Below are 23,013 nucleotides of genomic sequence, written 5' to 3' on the forward strand. Positions count from 1 at the left end.
AATTTAGTTTGTCTATTAAGTTACATTGCAAGCGCTTCTGAATTGTGATATAAATCCAGATAGCGGAATGTCAGGAGAGCTGTTCAGGTACTCAAGGTGAGATTGTTCATTAAGAAGCAAGAACATTTTTTGAATGACAGTTTTAACATTTTCATTACATGTATGTGGTAGTTGTCACTTTAGGAAACACCCTCAGCTAAGATCTTGCAAAAGCCACCAGGTGCAAAGAGTCTGAAATAAGGTTGCAAAATGCAATTAAAATTGTCTGACCAACTAATATGATGCCCTTCTACTAAATAAAATGTAAACTTTTTTTCATAGTGGTCATAGTAGTCTTTAGTCACCGTATCTGTGCAGAATTTCTTCTGACATACGGATGCATGACACTTCACATGGAAAAAAAAAGCAGCAAAGATATTAATGCTGGTCTAATTGCATTCAAACCAACTTGCATCTTATTAGCTGAAGGAAAAGGAGCCTAGAGCAAATTTTTAAGAGAAAAGTATTAGGTCATTCTGACATCTGCTGTGTGGGAAAACATTCCTTGGGAAAATGGGAATGTACACTGTCTGGGATCTTGTAAACAGAATGAATCCTAAGAAATTGTTTGTAATCATCAGTGATGGTGGATCAGCAGTAGTATTTAATGATGTAGAATAAAGAGCAATGTTAGATCAGAGAGGAAGTACCATATTGTTTTTCTGGAAAAGATTCCTGTGATAAAACTTACTGAGCATTAGAATTATTTTTCTTTGATAAATGCTTCACAGTATCTTATCAGGGATGTTGAATTAAGTCATCCTTATGACTACTTTGTCTTACCATCTTGAAGTTCTCAGATGATCATTCACCTTTGTTTCAAAAAAAATGAAGAGTATGCATAATAATACATTATGAAATGAGATTCTGTGTATGCCAAAACTAATACATGTTTTTCTCTTTGCATGAAATATTACACAATTTAAAATAGCCCCTCATCTCCAGAGAGTGAACCATTTCCTGCAGCATTACTGGACTGGACTTGGCTCACTATGGGGCAAGATGGGCATCATCGCTGCCACAAGGGTTTTGGTCTGTCTGCATGCTTGGTGGGAAACCCCATACATTTATTTCTGCTCCCTACAGTTTCTTGTTTTTCCAGTTGTAGTATCAGTGAGCATTTATGCTCAAATTAACAAGACATATACATAATAGATTTTATATTGCCAGCTACATGGGGGTCTTCTGATCGATTACCAACATGTACCTGTCATTTCAGATCACAAAATTATGTCTGGTTGTGTATTCTTCCCATCTACTGTTATTGCTCCTCTCCTGCTGCCTGCCTAACTGTGCAGTCGGCCACATGATATACAGTATGTGTTATATGAAAGAGTGTATATACAGTAATTTCAAGCATTCATCACTTTTTTTTAACCATTAAGAACAATATTTGCATATTTGGAGTGCCAGAACTAAATCACACACATTTTTGGTACTGCTCTGTGTTAATAATTTTGTCAGGCATCATTAAAAATGAATGTTATCCTCTTAAATTCTGTGAACTGCAATTCTGCTGACATACAGCAAAGGAGCAGTGACACTTGTGTATCAAGTTTGATTGAATTTGTTCTGAAGGAAAAAGTGAACTCCAAATGAAAAATTTCTGTGGCTAGAGCATATGTACGATTACTTTCACAAACCCTTACTTTCTCACAGGTTGTTCTTTTTACTCAATGCAGATGCTGTGAAGACTCCCCTGTCTGTTTTTTTCCACACAATTTGCCATAATAAATAGGGCCTTTTATGTTCAAGAACAGACTATTTCTTTTTTTCTATGAAGATTAACTCTATAGCAAGCTGCTATTTATTGATATACTTAATGACTCTGAATTTATTTTAATGTTTATTCTGTTTCTTTAAAATCTCCTACAGAGGGGCGAAATTGATTCACAAGCAAGATATCGGTGCATTTGTAGCTTTTAAACAAACAGAAATAATGGCTTTTTAAATAAACAATTATGCAATTTAGAGGTATTTTTTTTCAGCCCCCTGTTAGTTTCAGTTGTTAGCTAATCCCATATTTTGGCTAGGGGAGCTCACTGATAAAATAATCTGTGGGAAGTCTGCTGTTCCAATGGTTTTATTGCCTGTAGCTGGAAGGGCAGAGTTGCGTCCTATGCTGCATTTGTCATTCCCCTAAAAAAAGTCTTCCATTTTTACCCATAATCATTGAATTGTAAACTTCACCAGTGGAAATCTCCTTCTATGATTGAGTGACCCACCTGCTGGATAAGGAAAAGGCTGTTGATGTAGTCTACCTGGGCTTCAGCAAAGCTGTTGACACTCTCTGCCACAGTTTTCTCCTAGAGAAATTGTCAGCCCATGGCTTGGACAGATACGCTCTTTGCTGTGCCCAGAGAGTGGTGGTGAAGGGAATTAAATCCAACTGGTGACTGGTCACGAATGGTGTTCCCCAGGGGTCCATACTGGGGCCTGTCCTGTTTAGTATCTTTATTGATGACCTGGATGAGGGGATTGAGTGCACTCTCAGTAAATTGTCAGGTGACAGCAAGTTGGGAGGAAGTGTCAATCTGCCTGGAGGTAGGAAGGCCCTATAGAGAGATCTGGACAGGCTGGATTGCTGGGCTGAGGCCAGTGGGATGAAGTTGAACAAGACCAAGTGCCGAGCCCTACACTTTGTCCACAGCAACCCCAGGCAACACTTCAGGCTTGGGGCAGAGTGACTCGAAGACTGTGTGGAAGAAATGGACCTTGGGGTGCTGTGGACACTCGGCTAAACATGAACCAACAGTGTGCCCAGGAAGCCAAGAAGGCCAGTTGCTTCTTGGCTTATATCAGAAATAGTGTTGCCAGCAGGAGCAGGGAAGTGATCATCCTTCTGTGCTCAGCTCTGGTGAGGCCACTCCTTATTACTGTGTTCATTTCTGGGCCCCTCACTGCAAGAAAGACATTGAGGCCCTGGTCCGTGTTCAGAGAAGGGCAATGAAACTGGTGAGAGGTCTGGAGCAGAAGCCTTATGAGGAGTGACTGAGGGAATTGGGTTTAGCCTGGAGGAGTCTCACGGGAGACCTTATTGCTCTTTCCAGCTTCCTTAAAAAAGGTTGTGATGAAGTGAATGTTTGGGGTAGATGATCTTGGAGGTCTTTTCTAACCTTGATGATTCTATAATTCTATGATTCTGACATGAAGCCTCCCAAATACTTTTTATGTTTATTCTGGAAAAGAGAGAATGGCATATCAATTTTATATTTTTGATTCTGAAAAAGTATTGTCTCTGATAATTCTTCCAAGAGGTTTGTCCTTACTGAGTACCATGGGTGGTACATTTTCTTTTCTGATCTGCATGATTGTTGAAATTTCCTCACAGAATGAAATAGACTTTTTTTTTTTTTTTTACATAATGGCCATCTGTCCATTTTCATGTTCTGTACCCAGCAAAATATGTACCATTATGGTGGCTTCATTTGTTACCTGTATGTAACTTCTTAAAGTAATTACTTTTTTTATTCATAGTAAAGTAATTAACTATTAGTTGCAGGGCATGAGTTGCACATGGGTGTGTCTTGTGTTATACAAGTGAAAGCACAACATTATGCATGTATGGGAGGAATAATGTTGGGTGGATTACATTTGTAAAATTCTGCTCAGCCTATGAAATTGTGGTGTTGAGGATCTCCAAAAATATAAATAATGTGTTTTTTTTTTTTTTTTTTCTGATATTAGAGGTCTGGAAATTTGTTTATGGAGGCTTAGATGGAGATTAGATAGATTTTTATACCCTGCAATAAGCTTTAGCTTTAGTGCATTGAGTTTATTCTCTTGCCTATCAATGGAAATTGCAGAGGCATGTTGGTCTCTAAATGATATGAAAGCCATGAGATTGTGATGGTAGTCATTTTACCAGATACATTACAAGTAATTCATTTTTTTCCCGCGGAAGGGGACCACTAGTGGATTACAAGTGCACTGTAACTATGTTTTTCATACGTGATTTAGGTAAGAGAAGATAAGATTTTCTAGTATGAAGTTATTCATGATAGTAGAAGCATGGAGTAACTGAGAAAAAAGCTGACAAGTGTTAATACTGATAAATGTTGACTGCTGAACTTGGGGGAAATTTTAATTTTACATACACAGTAGTGGGCTCCTAGTTATTAATAGTTTGGATAGATATTGGTATTATAAAGATTTGAAAATGATAGCCCAATATTTTCTAACTGTGCAAAAAACACAGGTACAATGTTTGGAATTATTCCTTTCCAATAGAAAACAGACCCTTATACCATCCCTATGCCATTCTGTGAGTCCCTGCTGTGTTTTCCTCAGTTGCAGTGTTGCCTGTAGTTGTGGGTTTCCCACATAATAAGATTGTAGTGGAATTGGAGGAGGTGCAGGAGTGCTGAGAGTAGCAGTGCCAAGCAGCTTCCTCATCAGCAACAGCAAAGCAGGGCAGAACTCTTAAGCTAAGAAAAGTTTTGGTGGTGTGAGAGACTGGGAAAGACTTGTTGGGCAGATTTGTAGAATGATAGACTACGTAGATGAGGTAAATAGAGGGCATCAGAAGAAGATCAAAATGTGCAGATTCAAAATAAAATACAGGTAGTTTTTCTCATAGGTTATATTTCAACTGTGTAACTCAGAATGTTTTAAATGACGAAGGACGGTGGCACAGGTTTAAAACAACAAACAAAAATCAGTAAAACCAAACCTCCCCTCCCCTTCCCAAATGCAAAACAAAGTAGAAAATGAAGGAAGAAAAGCTCATTCTAGCCTTTTAAACAGAAAATAAATAAAAAAAAGAAATTCTTGATCCTTTGCTTACTGAAAACTGAGAGTATGCAGCAAGGAAAGTGTCACTGTATCATCATTTGTTCTCCTTTCATTAACATCTTCTGTTGACTGCTGTCAATAATGAGGAAGGTGGGAAGATGAATTTAGAGTCTAACTTTGGCTGTTCTTGTAACCGGTATTTAGATTCATCCCGTCAGGGAAGATAACACCACTGAACATGGAAGAATGTGTATTATACTTTTTGTTGCGAGCAACAGAACTATCTTAAATTTTCACTCATAGCTATGAAAAATATCATTTTACTTGGAATTACTGAAATAATTTTGAGGAGAAATGAATATTATTGTTGAGAATTAATTCACTGGAAAGCAGGTCTTGAATCTGCTGTCTGGAAAATATATATGTATATTTTTAATAGCTTGTTCAATAATTTTTCATAGATGTGAAGAGCTTTTGCTGGTGATACTGTTGAAAATACATGTAAATGTGCTCTTCTCAAATATTCCTCACTTAGAGATCATTTTGGAAAAAATATGTCTGATACTAAGTAGCCTAGATGATATTATGTGTGTATTTAACAGAGACATATCTTCTGCAGAGACGTATCCAAATATGCATAAATAAGGCCAACAAAAATAAACGTATTATCGTTCTCTGTAAGATTAAATCTGTTTGATGACTTAAAATTAATTTGCAGAATTTAGTAATTCCATTTCTACTATCAAAGGAAAGGTATACAAATGGCTCTCTTTGTATTTTCAAAAAGACGTAAACATCTGGAGGGTAAGGGTGAGTTTAAGCTGCTTTTGGTGTGGTTGAACTAGAAGCCGAAACTTCCTGTGGTAAATTAATTCTTGTATAAATAGTATGCAGTCTTTTAGCTCAAGCTCTGTTATTGCTCCTGTGATTATCAGTGCATATTTAAATTACAAAAAAAGTATGACAGTCTGCATTTGAAACAAAAGACATAGTAGCATATGTATGTCTGTAATCTCTATGTTTTTAATGCATTATTAAGTGACCTCAGTGATATTTTCACAGTCTTATGGTCACAAGGTTTTTCTTCTACCTCCAGAGAATTCAACAGGAACAGCACCTTTGATCTTCCAAACAGGAAATCTCAGTCTACTGACTAATTTGCTTATGTATGTAATGCATCATTGATGTATCTTTGGTAGTAGAGAGTCCTTACTTCTCAAGCTGTAGAATGATAGCAATTGTCTTAATGAACTGGAATATAAATGCAAGAGAATTATACACGACCCTCTTGTTCAGTTGACCTGTGAACTGGATTACGGAATATAGGAAACGTTGTATTCTTACTAAGACAGAATGGAAGTCTTGAATACTTTATCCTAATTTTAATCAGTTTTTATGTCTTGGAGTTCGAGATTGTAAATACACTCCAGTCTAAATGATACCTTACAGAACTAAATTAGAAACCTTTTGTACAACAGTGCAACAGTTATTTGAATCATTGTTCATTTAGTGTGGAAACTTTCAGATGTGCCTAATTGTTTGTTTTGTTTCCTCATAGATGAATCAACTCCTAAAGAAGTCAGCAGGGTAAGTGCTGCTCCCCATCCCCTCTAGAAAGAACTCTAGTCAGTCCCTGAGGCCCACTGTTCACTTGAGGTGATTTTCATGCATCCTCTGATCAAGGTTTTACTCTATTTCCTGTACTAACTGGATCTCTGGAGAAAAAGTTGGTGTACTGACTGACTAAAGAACAATTAAGAAGAAAAATAAATATTAAGAATGCTTGATTGGCTGGAAATAAATTAAAGGATATTTTGTGTTAACAAATTTAGAGTTCTCACAGTGCTATTTTTGTGATCCAGTTTTAAAAAAGGTGCTTCACAGAAACCAGGAAAATCCTGGAACTTTGAGTTTAGAAATAACTGCAGACTATTTAATCAGTCTTACTGCCTCACAAGACAGTGAGCATAACAATAGGAAGCAAGGGAAGGAGTATGTCCTATCTAATTACTCCCTTTGAGATGTGTTTTGGCACAGATGAGCTCTACTCTTTAATTTGAAGCATTTTGCAGTGTAGTATATGAAAAGTAATGTAAAATACATGTTCTGTAATGAATTTCCTGGCTCTGACCCTACATCTGATTGATAAAGTATTCTGCAGAATCTGTCCATGGCTGAGGCTAATTAGGGGGACCTGTTAGAAACTATTGCTCTTGCTAGGGAATGACTAAATACCAAAACAAGACAATCTTTTGCTCTCATACGTATTTGGTCAGCCTGAAGTGCCCAGATGTTATTTCGTGTAAGATTAGGGGGCCACTTGCAGTGTTCTGGGGTAGATTCATAGTCCTATTTTGTTCTTCTTGAATTTCTTGCATAAGCTATCTCATGTTCTCAGGAGTAATGCAATATTGTCAGACAAATATTCGAAATAAGGCTGGTTGAATGCCTGCAGAAGCTGGTTGAGTGCCTTGCTGTCAGTAGAAGTCCTTTTGAAAACTTTGGGATATGGAAGAAATAATGGAAACAGGCTGGTAGCAGAAACCTTGCTTTGGTAATTCTGAGTGCTGAAGACTAGCCTAAGAGTGACCTGAAGTTTACTGCTAATGAGACTATGAAAAAGAGATTGAATGATCCCTAAAATGAGTTTATGCAAGCAAAAGTTCTCTATATATGTGATGTGCTATGGATGTATAATTGCTGAGTGTGTAGGCAAAAGTTAATGTTTAAGTAGTTTATTAATTTATAACTACTATTATAAATTGTGCCTAATTTATAACACATTTTGGTGACCCCTAATAGTTCCTTAATATTCAGCAGTTATGGCAGTTGAGTGAATACCTAGTAGAAATACACCAAACTACAAATGGACACGTTATTTTATAATATTTTCAAGTAGTACAAGGTAGACCATTGTAATACATCCTCTTTCTTCAGCAGTAGCTCAAACAGATGCTGCTGTAATTGAAATCTGAACATAAATTAGTATTTAGATTAGGAAAGTTCTTTACGTGAGTAATGTTTCTCAGAGGAAAAGACACGTTCATGCTGACTGAAAAATTATGAGTTTTAAAGTCATTAAGTGCTACATTTTTAATTCCTGAAAATGTCCGCACAAAGAAACTATTGTCTGTATCATCCAGAAGCAAAAATCAAGGCTAGCAAAATGAAATGTATTGCAGAATTAAATCACCAAATAGTTTTAAGCCATTACATTAAGAATAAGGGTAGAAATATTCTGAAAACATGCTTTGCGTGGCTGTGTTTTCCCTGTCCCTTCAGTCTTTCAATAGAAACATTAAAATATTAATAGTTACATGCTGTGACATTGGTAGCTTCAGTAGTCCCTTATTTTGTTGTGCTTACACAGGACAATAGAATTAAATTGAGGGAAGATATTTTTCATTAAATATATCTAATTATTAAATTACAAAATTTATATTTTTCTCCCCCGAAAAAACTCAGTTTTTTTCTTTACATGCACACCACTTCACAAGATTGTTCTAGTGACTCTAAATACCAGAGAGGTGAAGGAGAAAAAAGTTAGTTCTCTGATTCCTGTGAGCTGTATGTGTGGGGAGGAAAACTCTGGTTACAAAATAGCTTGTGAGCATCTGTGACCAAACGGTGAACTTGTGAACTTTTTTTCTCTATGCTAGATTCCAGTGTTTATGAAATATATATAACTGGGGACAGAATCTCCTTTTCACATGATGTAGCAATTGAGAACTTCCTTGGAAATGCTGAATATCCTCTGCTAACTTACTGGGCAGATGTGTGCTGGCTGATGCTGTCCTACCTACATAAGTAGTTTTCTAGGCAGAAGGAAAACCAACTATTGAGCTATTTTAATTAAGAAAACTTGGTTTCCCTGTTTTATCTGCTTAAGGAAAGAAAATAAAGGAATGTGAGTTTGGGCACTAAATGCGAATGTGTTCATGTATGCCTAGACTTCAGATACATTCCTTTGACAGTATTAGTGAAAACAGTGCGCACGGGAGATGTGTTATTCTTTTGAGTTGGCAAAAATAACTCCGTTCCTACATGAACTATAGCCAGGATTTTGTTCTGTGTGCTGTTAAGTTTCCCATGATCACTATGTGCTCTTTTGTACCTCAGATTATGAAGTTTAAAGAAAACACTTCATGTTCCTGATACGATCACAGTGAAATTAGCTGTTGTTCATTTCACTTAATGACTTTCCATTCCATGTTTACTTGAACAATTCTTCTAGTGAAGCTGCATTTTGGCAGTACCTATGCTTTGTAAACTCTGGTGATGCCAACAGCAATTCACTTTGCAGGTTTGCCATATAAACACCAGAAAATTATTACCTAGCAAGTGACTAGCTCATTTCAGTACTTTATTCTTGGAAACAGGAATAATACTTTAATCCTCTTCTTTCCCCTTTTTGGACTTGGAGCTTTTGGCAGCTGCCTTGGCACCAGCTAGCACCCAGCACAGCATGTCACTGGCAGTTACAGAATTAGCAAGTATGTTTTCAGTAAATAGTTTCAATAATTGCATGTATCTTCACAGTGCAACTGATAACAAGAATTTGGTGTTTTATGACACATTGGCAAAGTGGGTTCATTCTTTGTAGCATTTCCTTATTATAGATATGGCAAAGCAAGCTCATTCCTTGTAGTATTTCCTTATTAAAGGTTGGATATTTAAACCTTATTTTACTGTCCCAGAACTGAATATTGCAACAAATTAATTAAAAAGTTGAGAGAACTAGAACAAACATTCAGCCTTCAGGAATGATGCACATGGCATTGCACCCATTGACACAAGAAAAAGATGCTTGTATAAGCTCATTTATTTTATAAATGAAGTCTTGTAGACACTGTGGTACTGATGAACAACAGTGGTAGGAAAACGAGGAATTTTATTTTTGATTTTGTACAGAATGTTTTTAGAGTGCTTGCAAGTCAACTATTAGGAGGGAATGTGATTTTATAAAAAGATTTTTGAGAATAGGAGTGTTATTCAGCCCTGTCAAGCTAAAATGAAGCTGTTAATTGACATTATGCTGTTTTATTATATAATATGGAGAGGTGATATAATTAAGGTATTCATGCAGTTTTGTGAGCCTTACGATTAATAATATGCTTCTGTATAACCATAATGTTCTGTTCTTATAAGCCAAGCCTTTTCTTTTTATTATGTATTTTTCCTATTACTAGTGAAGCAATGTATTTCAGTGTTACTGTTTGATGACAGGGAAGGAGATGATGGAAGGATTGGAATGGGATCCCTGCAAATGTGGGCTACTTGACTAGTTTCTCCTAGGAAAATTCTTACTTTGTCTAGTGAGCTTGGAAACATGTGTCTTCAAAACCTGTGAACCTTTTCTGTGCAGAGTGAGAGCTGTTTTGCATCTTTAGACATAATAACAGGGCCTGTCCCACCAACTGCCATTTTGTGTTTTCCCCTCTTTGGTTTTGTTGTGAACAGCGTTTGATGTGTGAACAAACAATACATAAATACCTGTCTATGGTGCTGCAATGCCGAACTTTATTTACAGAGCAAGTTATAACCCATGTCCTCTCCAGTCAAAACAAGAAGAATAGACGTCAGACAAATGCATGTAGAAGCAGCTTTCTCTGAGGCAAAGTACAAGTATTACAATTAATCTCTTCAGCTAAGTCTGCTCTTTACAACTTCTTGCTTTCCAGTGTCCAAGTTTAAACAAAACTGGTTACTTGAGCCAATCCTAGTTACCTCTCCTGATTTTTTTTTTTAATATAGGTTTTTTTATAGGTTTTTTTTGTAAAAGAGGGGTGGAGGCAAGAATATGCTTGAGGTTAAAAATACGTTTATTGCAAGGACAAATAAACTAATGTTCCCAAAATCACTTAACATAATATGTTATGGTTCTTTTAAAAATCTGCAGTAACTGAGCATTAATAACCTTCCCTGAAGAAATTTAGGGATCTAAGTTATGAGGGCAACTGGAAAATTAGATAGAGTGGGGCTGTTAAATCCAGATGTTGACTGTGGATTTTTTTTTTTTTGTCTTTGTCTTTTTATTATTTTTTAAATTTCCATAAAGCTACATGACAGAAGGGAAAGTTGATGCATTTCAACAAAAGGCATCAAACAATTTATGTATTCACTTTTGTGACTGCAGCACTTCTGCTTCAAAAGGTACAAAGGTGATGCTGTTAGGATTTTTTTTTCTTCTTTTTCTTTTTAGTAAAGCAGGTAGCAGTGGCATTGAGAATTTACATACATAAGAGCACCCTTTTTATATTTCTGGTGCAATATGAATGTATCTAGCATAAAGTAGTTTAGACTGACTTCTTAGTCAAGTGTCAAGCAAATGTCCAGGTCATTATGGCTGTGAATGAATGCACATTTTTATTTGAAGTTTTTCTGCTTAATCTTTTAAATTGTAGCTTAGTTCTCTGACGACTCTTCTGTTGTTGAGACTTCAGTACTATAAGAAGGAAAACTTGGATGAGGTTTATTAGGAGAAGTTGTTTTGGGCTTAGCAGCTGCTTAGTTTCTACGGTACGCTTCACAGAGAAAGGGAATAGCTGTCAGTTTAAAGAGAAGATTGAAGAAGTTTGGATACAGGTTCTTTTCACATTTCAGATCTCCCACTTTAGATGTTTGTGGTGAAATCTTGCCTATGGACGTTGTTTAGGATGAAGCACTGTGCAGATTCTTCAAGTCTTGAAGCTGTAAGAGATTCATTCAGGTGGTTTGTTGAATTTTTAGCTGGTTATCTTAGGTGTTACCTGTGTTACCAAAGAGTGCATAGGCATTTTAAATTCTCAGGCCTACATGCTAACTCGTTTATTTGTAGTGATTTAGAATCCTTCAACAACTACTGAGTCACTGTTTGTCTCAATAGATCCTAATCCTATTCCAGGAATTACTTCCAATCTACACAGCATGCTTAGATATTTCAGATTCATGACCTCAGTTTAAAGTGTCCTGGGACAGAGTAGCCTAGTCCCATTGATGATGCAGGTTCTATGGCACCCCTGGAGAGCCTTGCAAATTGATAGGGTAGCAATGGACACATGTATAACATGAGCTCTTTCAGCAGGAACATAGAAAATGTTCCAGAAAATGCTTGCTTGACCAAGAATTGATTCTTGCTTTCCCAGAAGTCTAATTTCAATGCATACTGGTATGACAGCTCTGCATGTTCTCCCAGTTACTGGGCAAAACAACTGTGCTGTCCTGCCCTATTGAGTACATAGCAAAACAGAAGTTCACAGCCACCTCCCAGAAAGCAGTACACCTCTGATTCTGAGACCTGTGGTCAGCTCGAAGCCTTCTGCATCAGTTGAAAAGAGCTGTTGTAATTCTCTTTGAAACACTCTGAAGCCAGCCCAAGATGCCTAAATTACAAACGAGAAATATAATCAAAAGTAGTCTTTCTGACTATGATCTGTTCTTCATCATGTGTTGTGTCTTTCACAGTTTTTTTCTTCTCCTAATCCAGTGACACTCTGCATCCCTAAAGTACATCCAGCACTCATTTGTTCTTATTCCTCTTAGCCTGTGGTACTGTCATAAACCATGCAGTCTGTAAAAGGATATGTTTCTACTGCAAGAGTTGGCAGTTGCTAATTTGGAAAAGGTAATCGGTGGTATGTGTAGGAATAATTATTGTAGAGGAATTTCTCCTTATTACTCAGAAAATAATTGAGGAAGTTACAGAGAAAACAGATAAACTTATGGATTGTAATTGCAGTTACTGACCCTATGGTCTATTAATGAAATATTTTTGTTGTGGCGGAAGGGCATTTTCTTCTCTGCAGCATCATAAAATGCCCCTGGTACAAGTTCCCTATAAGCATGAAAACACATAGATTAATCTTCATTGTAGTTTGTCAGATAAAATTTTCTTTATATATTATACTGCATGCTTGCATTTTTAATGACAGTTGTTCAGAATGAATGTGTTAAATTCATTTCACTCTCTGATGTTTCGGTATCACCTTTAATGCAATAAATTTTGTGTTTCTCAGCCTTTTTTTTCAGATACAAGACACAGCATGATTTCATGCTGTCTTCTACTGCACCACAACCTTCTAAAGAAAAATAGCCATAGAAAAATTTTTATACAAATCCTGTAAAAACTCACTTATTTTGTATTTATACCTTCTGAATATGATTATTTGTAGAAGATTTTCCTTCTTAATTGTTACTTTTTTTCCTATTATTATGACACACGCAGTATTAGAAATATGATGATACCAATAACATAGTGGTGTGAAAGTATCAAACCATTTTCTAGTTCACTTAAATTATTTTAATGTAATGCCATCGAAATCCAGAATTTTACAGTAAATATACAAAAATACACGTAGACATTGAATCTTAGAAGGAAATCAGCAATTGAAAGAATTAATTAAAATGAATATTAATAATGTTTTCGCTGCAAAATAAGCTGCAAGAGTAAATTAGGGAACTGATTTTTTTAATAACAAATAAATATGTTTTTTTTCACTGAGTATGTTGATTTTTTTTTAATTTTTTTTTTTAGGAATGCTTTCCTGAAGTCTGTGTTAGCATCTGCATTGAATAGTGGTTGTGCTGTGGTTTGCTTATGACTTACTCCGTGTTTAAATATATGGTTTCATAAAGACTATTGTGGCTTTTCAATCAAAGATGTTGTGGTTATCTATTCTGAAATACCAAATAAATAATTCTCTTTCACTCCCCTGTTAGAAAAATCAAAGATATTTTACAGTATAACAAAATAATTCCTTGCTGGTGATTGATCTAAGTTGTAGAATTACTTAATTGTGAATCTGGACTGAATTTGTTCATCTGACCGGTAGTGGATTCTTGGATTATCAGTAATAGAAATCTGCCATGTTACAGATCTGGGTTCAAGTATGTGGCTTCCATCTTTCAGTAACATGAATGCATGCAATGATTTGCCCTGCTTACAAAATGTTTACTAGCATATGTTGCAGAGGTGAGGATAAAGGGCACAGAGCTTATTATGTAATTACTATGCACACAGTGCTGCTGCTTGATTATGGTGAAAGTTGTTATTATGCCAGCGGACTCATTTTGGTGATGCTTTCTGTTGTACTAACTTTAACCTTTGAAGATTTAAATCCTGACTGTGTAGCACAGGTGAGAAATATTCAATTCCCAGCTCTGAGAAGGCATTTTCCCAGATAATAAAGGCTTTGTGCATTTGTGCATGATCACATGCCTTCTTTTAGGATATGTGACTACACATATTTTTGCAGATGTAAGTTAACGTATTTGAGTGGAAGAGACTTACACTAGCCATTTTCCTGTTGCATGGCTACTTACAGCTATATCATAAGTATAAAGCTGTCCATAAAAATTCCACTTTCATGAAACTAAGCTACTGTTTTCTCCCTCTTAAGAACTATACAATAGTAAATATGGGACACAGCAGAGGACAGTCAGTTGCAAATGGAAGCTTGCCAGCTGCCATACTGAGCTAATAATGGTAATGGCAATCTGTGGTATAAACTCAAGAATTAGCCAAGCATTAACTACATGTATGCAGTGTGACCTTATATTGCTGTCAAAAATTATAATTATCACATCAATTTATAGAGTGAATTATTAAGTGTTTGGCATGTTATACAGCAAGAACAATTTGGACTCACTAGGTCTCAAATGTTCCAGTATGTCCATGTGGAGCAATAGATTAATACAGCACCACGTGTTAAGAAGGGGTCACAGCAGAGGTTGTATGTTCTCAGGAGCCATTTTTAGGTCAGGATTAAAATCTACTTAATTTAAAGCAATCAGGAACTGGCATTGTCCAGCATGCACTTTGTTGATTTTTTTTGTTTTGATTTGGCTTGAAATGAAGAAGCCAAGTGTATCCTAAATATACAGAGCTATAGGCTCTGTTGTCATGACATAGTATGTTGTATGTAGAAATGTATGAAAGCAAAAAATATATCATAGAATGTGCTGTGTAAGTTATGTATCCAAGTCCATCAGTGAGGGTTGCCTGTGCATGAAGATACAGACAGAGAAGATCTATGGAAATATGAAGTAGACAGAAATATGTGCACATGGAAGTGGGAACAATGGGTAGATTGTGGTTCTCTGAACTGTTCTGGCATTTTCTTTTTTGTAGTACTTCTTAGATTAGTCTGCTCTCAACTCATTTGACTCTAAAATATGAATGAGCAGAAGGATAATTCTTAGTCTTTCAAGCAACATTAATTCTAAATGTTTAAATCTAACCTAAATATCACCAGCTTCATTTTTAGTTTAAGTGACAAAATTTACTGCATCAGTGAGTTCAATAAGTAATTGACCATATTACTTTCTTCAGTCACCACATTACCAGTTTTGGGCAGGATAATGAATCTGTACTTATTGCCAAGTATTGCTTTCTGTGAAATTATTGTTTGTGATGCTGTCACGCTACACATGCACATTTGATGCCAGTTTTATTAGCCCTTCAGGTCTGAGGAACTGAATAACTGGGCATCTGGGCCCCTAAAGGGAGGCTGCATCTCCTTTCATGTGAAATTCTAGCATGTGCTGCTGTTTCCTTGCGCCCATCTAAATATCCTAGTTTTGTACTCTCTTGGTGTGTGTCTGCCACCTTCCATTGTAACAAATGCTTATTAGATCACAATGGCTAGCATGGTTTTGACTCTTATGTTTTCTGTCCATCACTCTGATGCTGTAAATTGCTGCTATATTTCAAAGGTGGATCTACTTGAGTTACCACCTCAGATCTCTGGTGCTTTGTACATTTCAAACATTTGGTTAATGAATTTCATGTGGAAGATGCTGGCAAAGGTACCTAGTTGCCTCCTTTCCTGATGGAGTAGGAGCTTAAAAGAAAGGAGCTGAAGGTTGCTTACTTTCTATTTGTCACATCTCTGAGTTTCTTCTTGATATGTCATCATGTGACCTTGGCCAAGTTTAGGCAATTGCTAATTGTTCAGTGGTTTATTTAGTACATTTTGAACAAATAACGAATGGAGCAGAAAGCGGAATACTTCTTAACTTGGCAATGACCCAGTTCTCCAGGTAGCTGCATTAGGATAGTCAAGAATAACTTGGTATTGAAATCTCAAATTGTAATTTTTAGTAAGTTTGCATGTCAAAAACTGCAAAGTATCTCTGAATTATTCTAAAATGCTTTTCTTATTTTGCTTCACTAGTATCAGGATACGAATATGCAAGGCGTAGTGTATGAATTGAACAGCTACATAGAGCAGCGCCTGGATACAGGAGGAGATAACCAGCTACTTTTGTATGAACTGAGCAGCATCATTAAAATAGGTAAGAAAGAGAATCTGATGTGTCTGATCTGTTCCTTAGCATCAGTGTGCAGCACGTTTTGTTACGAATTTTAATTAGTAAAGACAGATGTAGTGAATTCTTTGGATGTTGTCTCAGTATGAACTTCAGCTTCTGTACCTCAGCAGATCCCTTACTGCATCTGAGTGAGTTTCATCTTTGGAGAGACCTCTGCAGCCCATTGCAAAATTAAAGCACCTTGTTAAATGAACCAAATTATAGATTATTCTGGTAATGATGGTGTTGCAAGATCAATATTAAAAGTCAAAAAAGAAAACCTATCAGTAATATTACTGCATGCTTTAAATCCCTTTTCAAACAAAACTGAGGTGTATAGAAGGAGGGCATGTCTTCTTCATCACCTCCAATTCAGTTTTTAAGCGTTTTTTCTATCTGATGAAAGTAGTACTTGTAGTAAATTAAAAAAAAAAATAGTAATACTACATGTGGTTAAGAGTTAAAAGAAAATAAAGAAAGCATCCCCAGTAAAAATGTGTTATTTAGTAGTTTTTGTTGTTGTTGCTGTTGTTGTTGTTTTTAGCCATAGTGGATGTACTGAGATTTCAATGGAAAGGATTGGTAGATTTGTTCAGTATAGCAGCTTGCAAGCAACTTTTCAGAAGGATTTCCCCATCATGGATACTTTGTTGTTTTGTAATGGTGGATAATTGTTCTCACTTATGTACATGAAGTTTCAGAAGGGCCACTTCTGTTTACTGATTTTGCTTTAGTGGCTCTTTGGATATTGATGTCCAGCTCACAGCAAATCAGAATTGGGTTTTGTTAATACACCTCAAGCAAGAAACTGGAAGAGATAGGGTCTGGGTCTGCTTATCTTTTACAATTTTTTTTTCTTTTCTAAAGCACATGAGATTTTTTTTATATTTATTCTACTGTGCTTTTTTTTACTGCGTTGCTCAATGTGCTTATATGCCGCAGCTGAGGGATTTAAAATTTGAACGCAAATCACCGTGCCATGAACTCTCAGATGTCGCACAGCAAGCAAGTAACAACAGAGCAGATTTTTTTTTCTGTCAAAGAAATGCAGCAATCTAACTGATTTGATCATACAGAAGTATAATTGCTCCCATGAAATGTATTAAATGGATTCTTGTGTTCATTCATTAAAGTAGGGTATCAGATAAGTACATTTACTGGGTAGGATGGTTGTTAGCTGTTGAAAAGAAAAATTAGTTAGACTCTAAGTATCAAGTCTACTGTGTTAAACAGAGTAAAAAACACTGGCCTCCTATACTCCCTTCTGATTCAAAGAGTTTTCATTTCAGCTGTAACTTATAATGGTTAGTTGACTTTAAATTTTTTGAAGGTTAAGAAATTCAACTTTGCCCTGTTTCATACAGCAATGTGAATCTTGCAAAAATTGGGCAAGTACAAAACTTCTGATGTGTCGCTGTTTTTGGAATGGGACAGGTGCAGAAAATAGAAACGGTTTGTTATGAAACACATTTTTATGGCAATATTTGCAGCATTTTATTTTCCCATACTTTTCTGTCTTAAGGCAAGGACAAAAATAGTTTACCATCTACAAATAGTATTTATTTTTCTCATGGAAATTATAATCTTATCTGCCTGATCGTATTATAACATATATGTTCTTATTTTATTTCCGTACTGTCATATGAACTAATTTGAATTTGTAGGCATTAGACCTAGGAATAAGAGTATGATGTATAAAAAGGTTGTTTCTAATTATCTTTTAGAACATAGTACATTACAGTGGTGAAAATAAGTATTGTTCTGTACCTCTAATTTTGCAAGAGTCTTGGAATTTTCAGAGGACACAGTGATGGACTTTCACATTTAGAAATGTATATGGTTGTCCTAAATAGAATTGAATCTGTGGTTTTGCCTCAGAGAACTTCTGTAAGTTTGATTCCCACTCTGAGTAAAATTATTTCTTTCATTATTGTTTTGGCAGCTACAAAAGCTGATGGATTTGCACTATATTTCCTGGGAGAATGCAATAATGTAAGTATTCTGGATTAAGATACTGCTTTTCTGTACAGTTACAAGTGCATTTTCCAGTTTTACAAAGATATTTTGATTTTATTTCTACCTCATTTAGCAGGAAATATTGCCTAAGCGCTGAATGTTAGCTCTTCATTAGGTTTATTTATTTATTTATCTATTTTTCCTGTAAAATGGAAGTTTATTTAACATGTGGTAATATTTCCCAGTTTCCCACATTTAGTGACTTAGCCCTTTTTTTCTTTCTTTCTTTCTTTCTTCCTTTCCCCCACCTAAGATTTGGAAGTAGAATGCTGTTATTAATCTGTCTGTGGCAATTTAACTTGTGATTTGGCTCCATTATTATCTTTAACAAACATAGAATGTCATATGAATTTGCTCTCAGCATAACCTGTTTTTTTCATCAAGATATCTTTCTGTTTTTTGAAATGGTATCGGGTCTTCTGATAACCGCCTGAAGCAACTTGATCGTGAGACGATGTAAAACTTAGGCATAGATGTTGGTTAGTGTGAGGTAAATTCTACATTCATAAATGAGATTAATATCTGATGAAAAATTTTGAATAGCAGTGTGTCCAATACTGTTTTGTACTCCTCTTTTTAGTATCCCGATCAATTTGTTCAGTTAGCATTATACAATATTTTATAGTTATTTTGAATGGCTACAGAGATGGAAATGCAGTTTATATTTCAGTGAGCTCCATCAACTTAAAAATCACAGTTTGTCAGAAATGTTTAATCTCATTGGTTCAAGAAACAAATTACACTCTTCTAAGTGAAAATTATCAGAGAGGAAAATATTTTTCTAGTTGTTTTTGTTTCTTTACATTACACAGACAGTTTATTTTTGTATAGTCCATTAGCCAAGGGAAATAATGCCATTTTTGAAATAATAAAAAAAAAGTGAAGATGTAGAAACCTGCAGGTGATCTGAGCCTTGCCTGAGAATATTTTTTAACTTGTTCAAAACAACTGTCTGATTTGAAGGAAGTGAAGGAAGGCTCGTACATGAATTTCTGCAAGAAAAAAATGGAAATGGATTTTGTGTATTTTTCTTTTCATGATATGATAACGATAACCACTTTTATTATTTAAAAATTGATTTTTCTCTGAATTCAGTAAGTATGTAAATAGCATGCATTTTTAATAACTTTTTCACTGAAGGAGGTAGTGTAAGTAATGTGTTTATCTTTTGTGAATGCAGTGTTGGGTTCTTATTTGTCGGTGACAGTGTTCACGTTTGTGAGTGGGGGATGATGCAAACTGTCACTGAATACATTCTGCCTGCTGCAAAAAGCAGGAACTTGCAAGAATTGTAGTCATCAGTTCTGAATGCACAGCTCTCGCCAGTTTTAGGTGTAGTAGTTACATGCCAGCTGAGCAAGAGGTTCATCTCCCTAAGCACTTTGTAAAAAATTATAGTAAAATTGACTTTACAGCTTGAGACCTGTTATGGTGAGACGTTTTGTATTAGATTTGTGTGGCATAATGGAGGTCTCTTCCCAGTCTTCTGATACTTTGAGGACCTGGGTGCTTTCAGACCTTTTGCTTTTCTTTCCCTTCTTTTTTCTTTTTTTTTTTCTTAATAGCCTATCAAGCAGTTGACTGTATCTGCCTCCCAGTATAAATCTTTTCTGCAAAAAGTAAGAAGTTCTGACCACTGAAAAAATATGTTGACTTTATTAACCACTGCTATGTAACTACATCTCCCAAAATGGAATGTTCCTCATGTAGTTATTATGGGGACTGATCCCAAGTTCTTTGATGTTAGTGTGAGATTTTCCATTCACATTAGTGGGCTTAGGGCCAGACCTAGGCTTGTAGTCTGTAACTGAATGGTTATGCATTAGGTTACTTTTTGTAAGAAGTTGTCATTTGCTTATCTTTGTCTCTTGACTATTTAATTTAAAGGATATGTTGAAGAGATTAACCATCGGTCAGCAAGTACTGGCAGTGTTTATTTAATAAGACTTTGCTAAATGAAAACAAAAAGATTCTGCATAGTGTAAATGGCAGAAAAGAACTAGTTCTTTAAGCTGAAGTTAATTATTTTGTTTAAAAAGTTATAAAACCTGTAGCTAGTGTAGACAAAGTACAACTACTTCTGGACACCTGTGGCCATGTGATGGAAAATGTCATCTTTCTTTTGGTTGCTTAATTTTTTGATGCTTGATTTGAGACTTAAATTTCCCAAATTCAACAAGATTTATTTTTTTCAATTTTAACAAGTGCCTTTTTTTTTGTAACTTGAAAAATATGCATACATATGCTTGTATTTATTCAGCAGCCTCCTGTTTCAGAACTAGACCTGATGTAACAGTTATTTCCACAATGCTTTCAAAAAAAATGATTTCTGAGAATTAGGTATTGGGAGAAGGTTGTGTCAGAATGGAGGAACCTTGATAATACATAGATACTGGCATTCACACAAGTGGTTTGTAAAGTTTAGTGATATTTGTTCTAACTATTCTGTAAGGGACCCTGGGATCAAAACTGAAGCTAAAGCATTAAATTGTACATAATTTCAGCTCTCACTGTAAATAGGTATGGCTATGCTGTTGCCCATTTAAAGAAATCCAGCCTTGATAATTTTGACATGTTAATCTCAGCTAAGGAACATTCTTGCAATACGAGTTTTCCATAACTACATTTAACCTGGATTAAATAGTGAGTTTCGTTAGGATAGAAGATAGCTGCCTTTCACAGAAATTTTAGTCTTTTACAGAACAAAAACAAGCAAATAATTTCTGCATACTGTGTTCTATTATTTCTTCATATTGAGAGAAGAACTGCCCTATCATTGCAACTCTTTTTGTTTGTTTGTTTGTTTGTTTTGTTTATTAAGTGTTCATTGTAAACCTTTCCTGGTGCAATTTTTATTGTGGACAGCACTTCCCTAACTTATTATATTAGAGCTGAAAGCACTTGTTCAACATGAAGATAAGCTTGGGATTTTCATTTTGCGAAGTGATAGGTGATACTTTTGCCTTTAAAGAAGTTTTAGGAAGGGTTCCTTTACCATTTAACAGAACAGGGTGTCTTGTTGCAAGTGTTGAAAGCACCCTGCAGACTCTGAGGAGTTTGTTAACATACCTGACGACATACAAAGTTTCAGTATAGCTTTGTTTTCTTTCTCTCTGTTGAAGTCCATGGAAAAGTACCTTGAGTCAGATAGCAACAGATACGGAAATTTCTGGGTGATGAGTTGGAATGAATGCCTTTGGGGTCTTTAGCTGGGTGAATTTACTTGAAATAGAAGGTGCTACACCAGTTACTCATTAGAGTACAGTTATTTATGCAAGTGTTACTTCGAGTTGGTTGCCAGCATGACCACCAGTTCAGTAGTATCAATGATTTTCTGTTTGCTCAAATTCCTTATCCATTCTAAGGGATAGTACAATTCTGCTGATAGTACAGATGATTGCCGATTCTATGATGATTCTTTTTAAATGATTGCCCTCAAGGTTAGTAGCATTCGCATGTCCTTGCTGACCCATAAAGTCACCTTGTGTTTCAGAATCTGTTTTGTTATATAATATACATCTGGCTGAATGCAGTGCAAAATACACAGGTTCTAGAAGCAATATAGCTTGTCATCGTAGGAAAGGGATCTGAACAGAACTATGCTCAGTAGTGACTTCTGATTCTTGAACTTTCTCTTTCTTACATTGTGCAGTGTAGATGTACTCCTCAGAATTTATCTTTGTCCATGACTTAGTGCTGTTATGCAAATAAAGCAATCTTAAAGTAGACATAGACAACATTCATTTTGTAAATATGATATACTTGGTGACTGGAAACACTTCCACATCAAACAGGAATGTTCCACAACTCTTCAAGAAAGGACGTTACATAGTTACAGTTTTTTATTTTGTTTCTTATGGGGATGAAAATACTTTTCATAATTCTCATGTTATGACCTTAATTAAATATCATCTTTAAACGCATCTTAAAGGATTTATTGAAATTTTTAGTATTTGACGGTGTGTCTACGAAAGTTAATGTGCCTAAGTACCATTCAAGTTGTGCGTGGATTTAAGCCTATAAACTAACATCTACCTATTTCTAAAATACTTAACAAAGAGTTTCTAATGTATTGTTATCTCATTCTTCAGATGTTTCTTGTTTATAATATTTATTTGTATGAGTACTTCACCTCATGATCCCATTGATTCACATGTAAAGCTGTTCAAATTTAAAAGGTGTACACTTAAGGTAGCTTTCACTAAATTTTTGGAGTGCTGCTTAGCTCCTGAAACTGAAAATTTTGTCAACAAGCAGATCATCCTAGCTTCAGATAGGAGTTTCTGGTAGCTTTGTTGTAAGAAATTATGTGAGGCCACAAATATGTGCGCAAACACTCTGTGCTTCAGGGTGTATAATATTAAGCTATTCTACAATTTCTGATCATACAGAAAATTCTTGCTTCTTGATGTGCAGTGCCACCTAGTGAATTTATGAGGTGATTTGAATTACTAAGAACCAAGGAAAAGGCATCTACTCATTCACTGCTAACTGTCTCAAGTGTTGTGCCAACCTGACGTACATAATTTTGAATGTGTAGACATCTTCTCTGAAATTTGAGTCTTTTAAGCATGTTTCTAGGTGAAACTCTTCTGTTTGCAAGGCAATTGAAAAAACTGCAATCCCTGTCCTTGAGTTACTGTCATCATGTAAGCTTTTTAGTGGAAGAAATCTGTTCCTTTCCTACTTGCCAGAGACTAGTGATACTCAGCAGAGAGGAAAAGCTATTAATGAATTACTGTTTTACAGTTTGAGTAAATAAATGATCCAACTGGAGCAAAATAAGATGGGTAACTATCAAGATATAGCTGAATAAAAGTTTGGTCCCATTTCATTTACTATTCAGGCGGACAGATTGTTAAAATGGTCATGATGAAAATACCTTAGGTAGAATGTGGATCTATACAATGACTAATTGTTAGTGGCTCCCTGACA

General features: G+C 35.6%; 1 protein-coding gene across 16 annotated transcripts in view; it reads left to right on the plus strand.

The window, feature by feature from the left end:
• Nucleotides 1–23,013, plus strand: part of PDE10A (phosphodiesterase 10A) — a 361,041-nt gene that overhangs the window by 287,203 nt on the left and 50,825 nt on the right. For all 16 annotated transcript variants that reach the window (XR_002436713.1, XM_021391100.1, XM_021391098.1 and 13 more), the window contains 3 exons: nt 6,332–6,360; nt 15,927–16,047; nt 18,005–18,054. Coding sequence is in view for 15 of the 16 variants with exons in the window: in XM_021391090.1 (XP_021246765.1) it covers nt 6,332–6,360; nt 15,927–16,047; nt 18,005–18,054 (200 nt within the window). In the remaining variant the exon portion in view is untranslated. The remainder of the gene's footprint in view (nt 1–6,331; nt 6,361–15,926; nt 16,048–18,004; nt 18,055–23,013) is intronic.

This window comes from Numida meleagris, chromosome 3 (genome assembly GCF_002078875.1).
Source record: "Numida meleagris isolate 19003 breed g44 Domestic line chromosome 3, NumMel1.0, whole genome shotgun sequence".
Taxonomy (NCBI): domain Eukaryota; kingdom Metazoa; phylum Chordata; class Aves; order Galliformes; family Numididae; genus Numida; species Numida meleagris.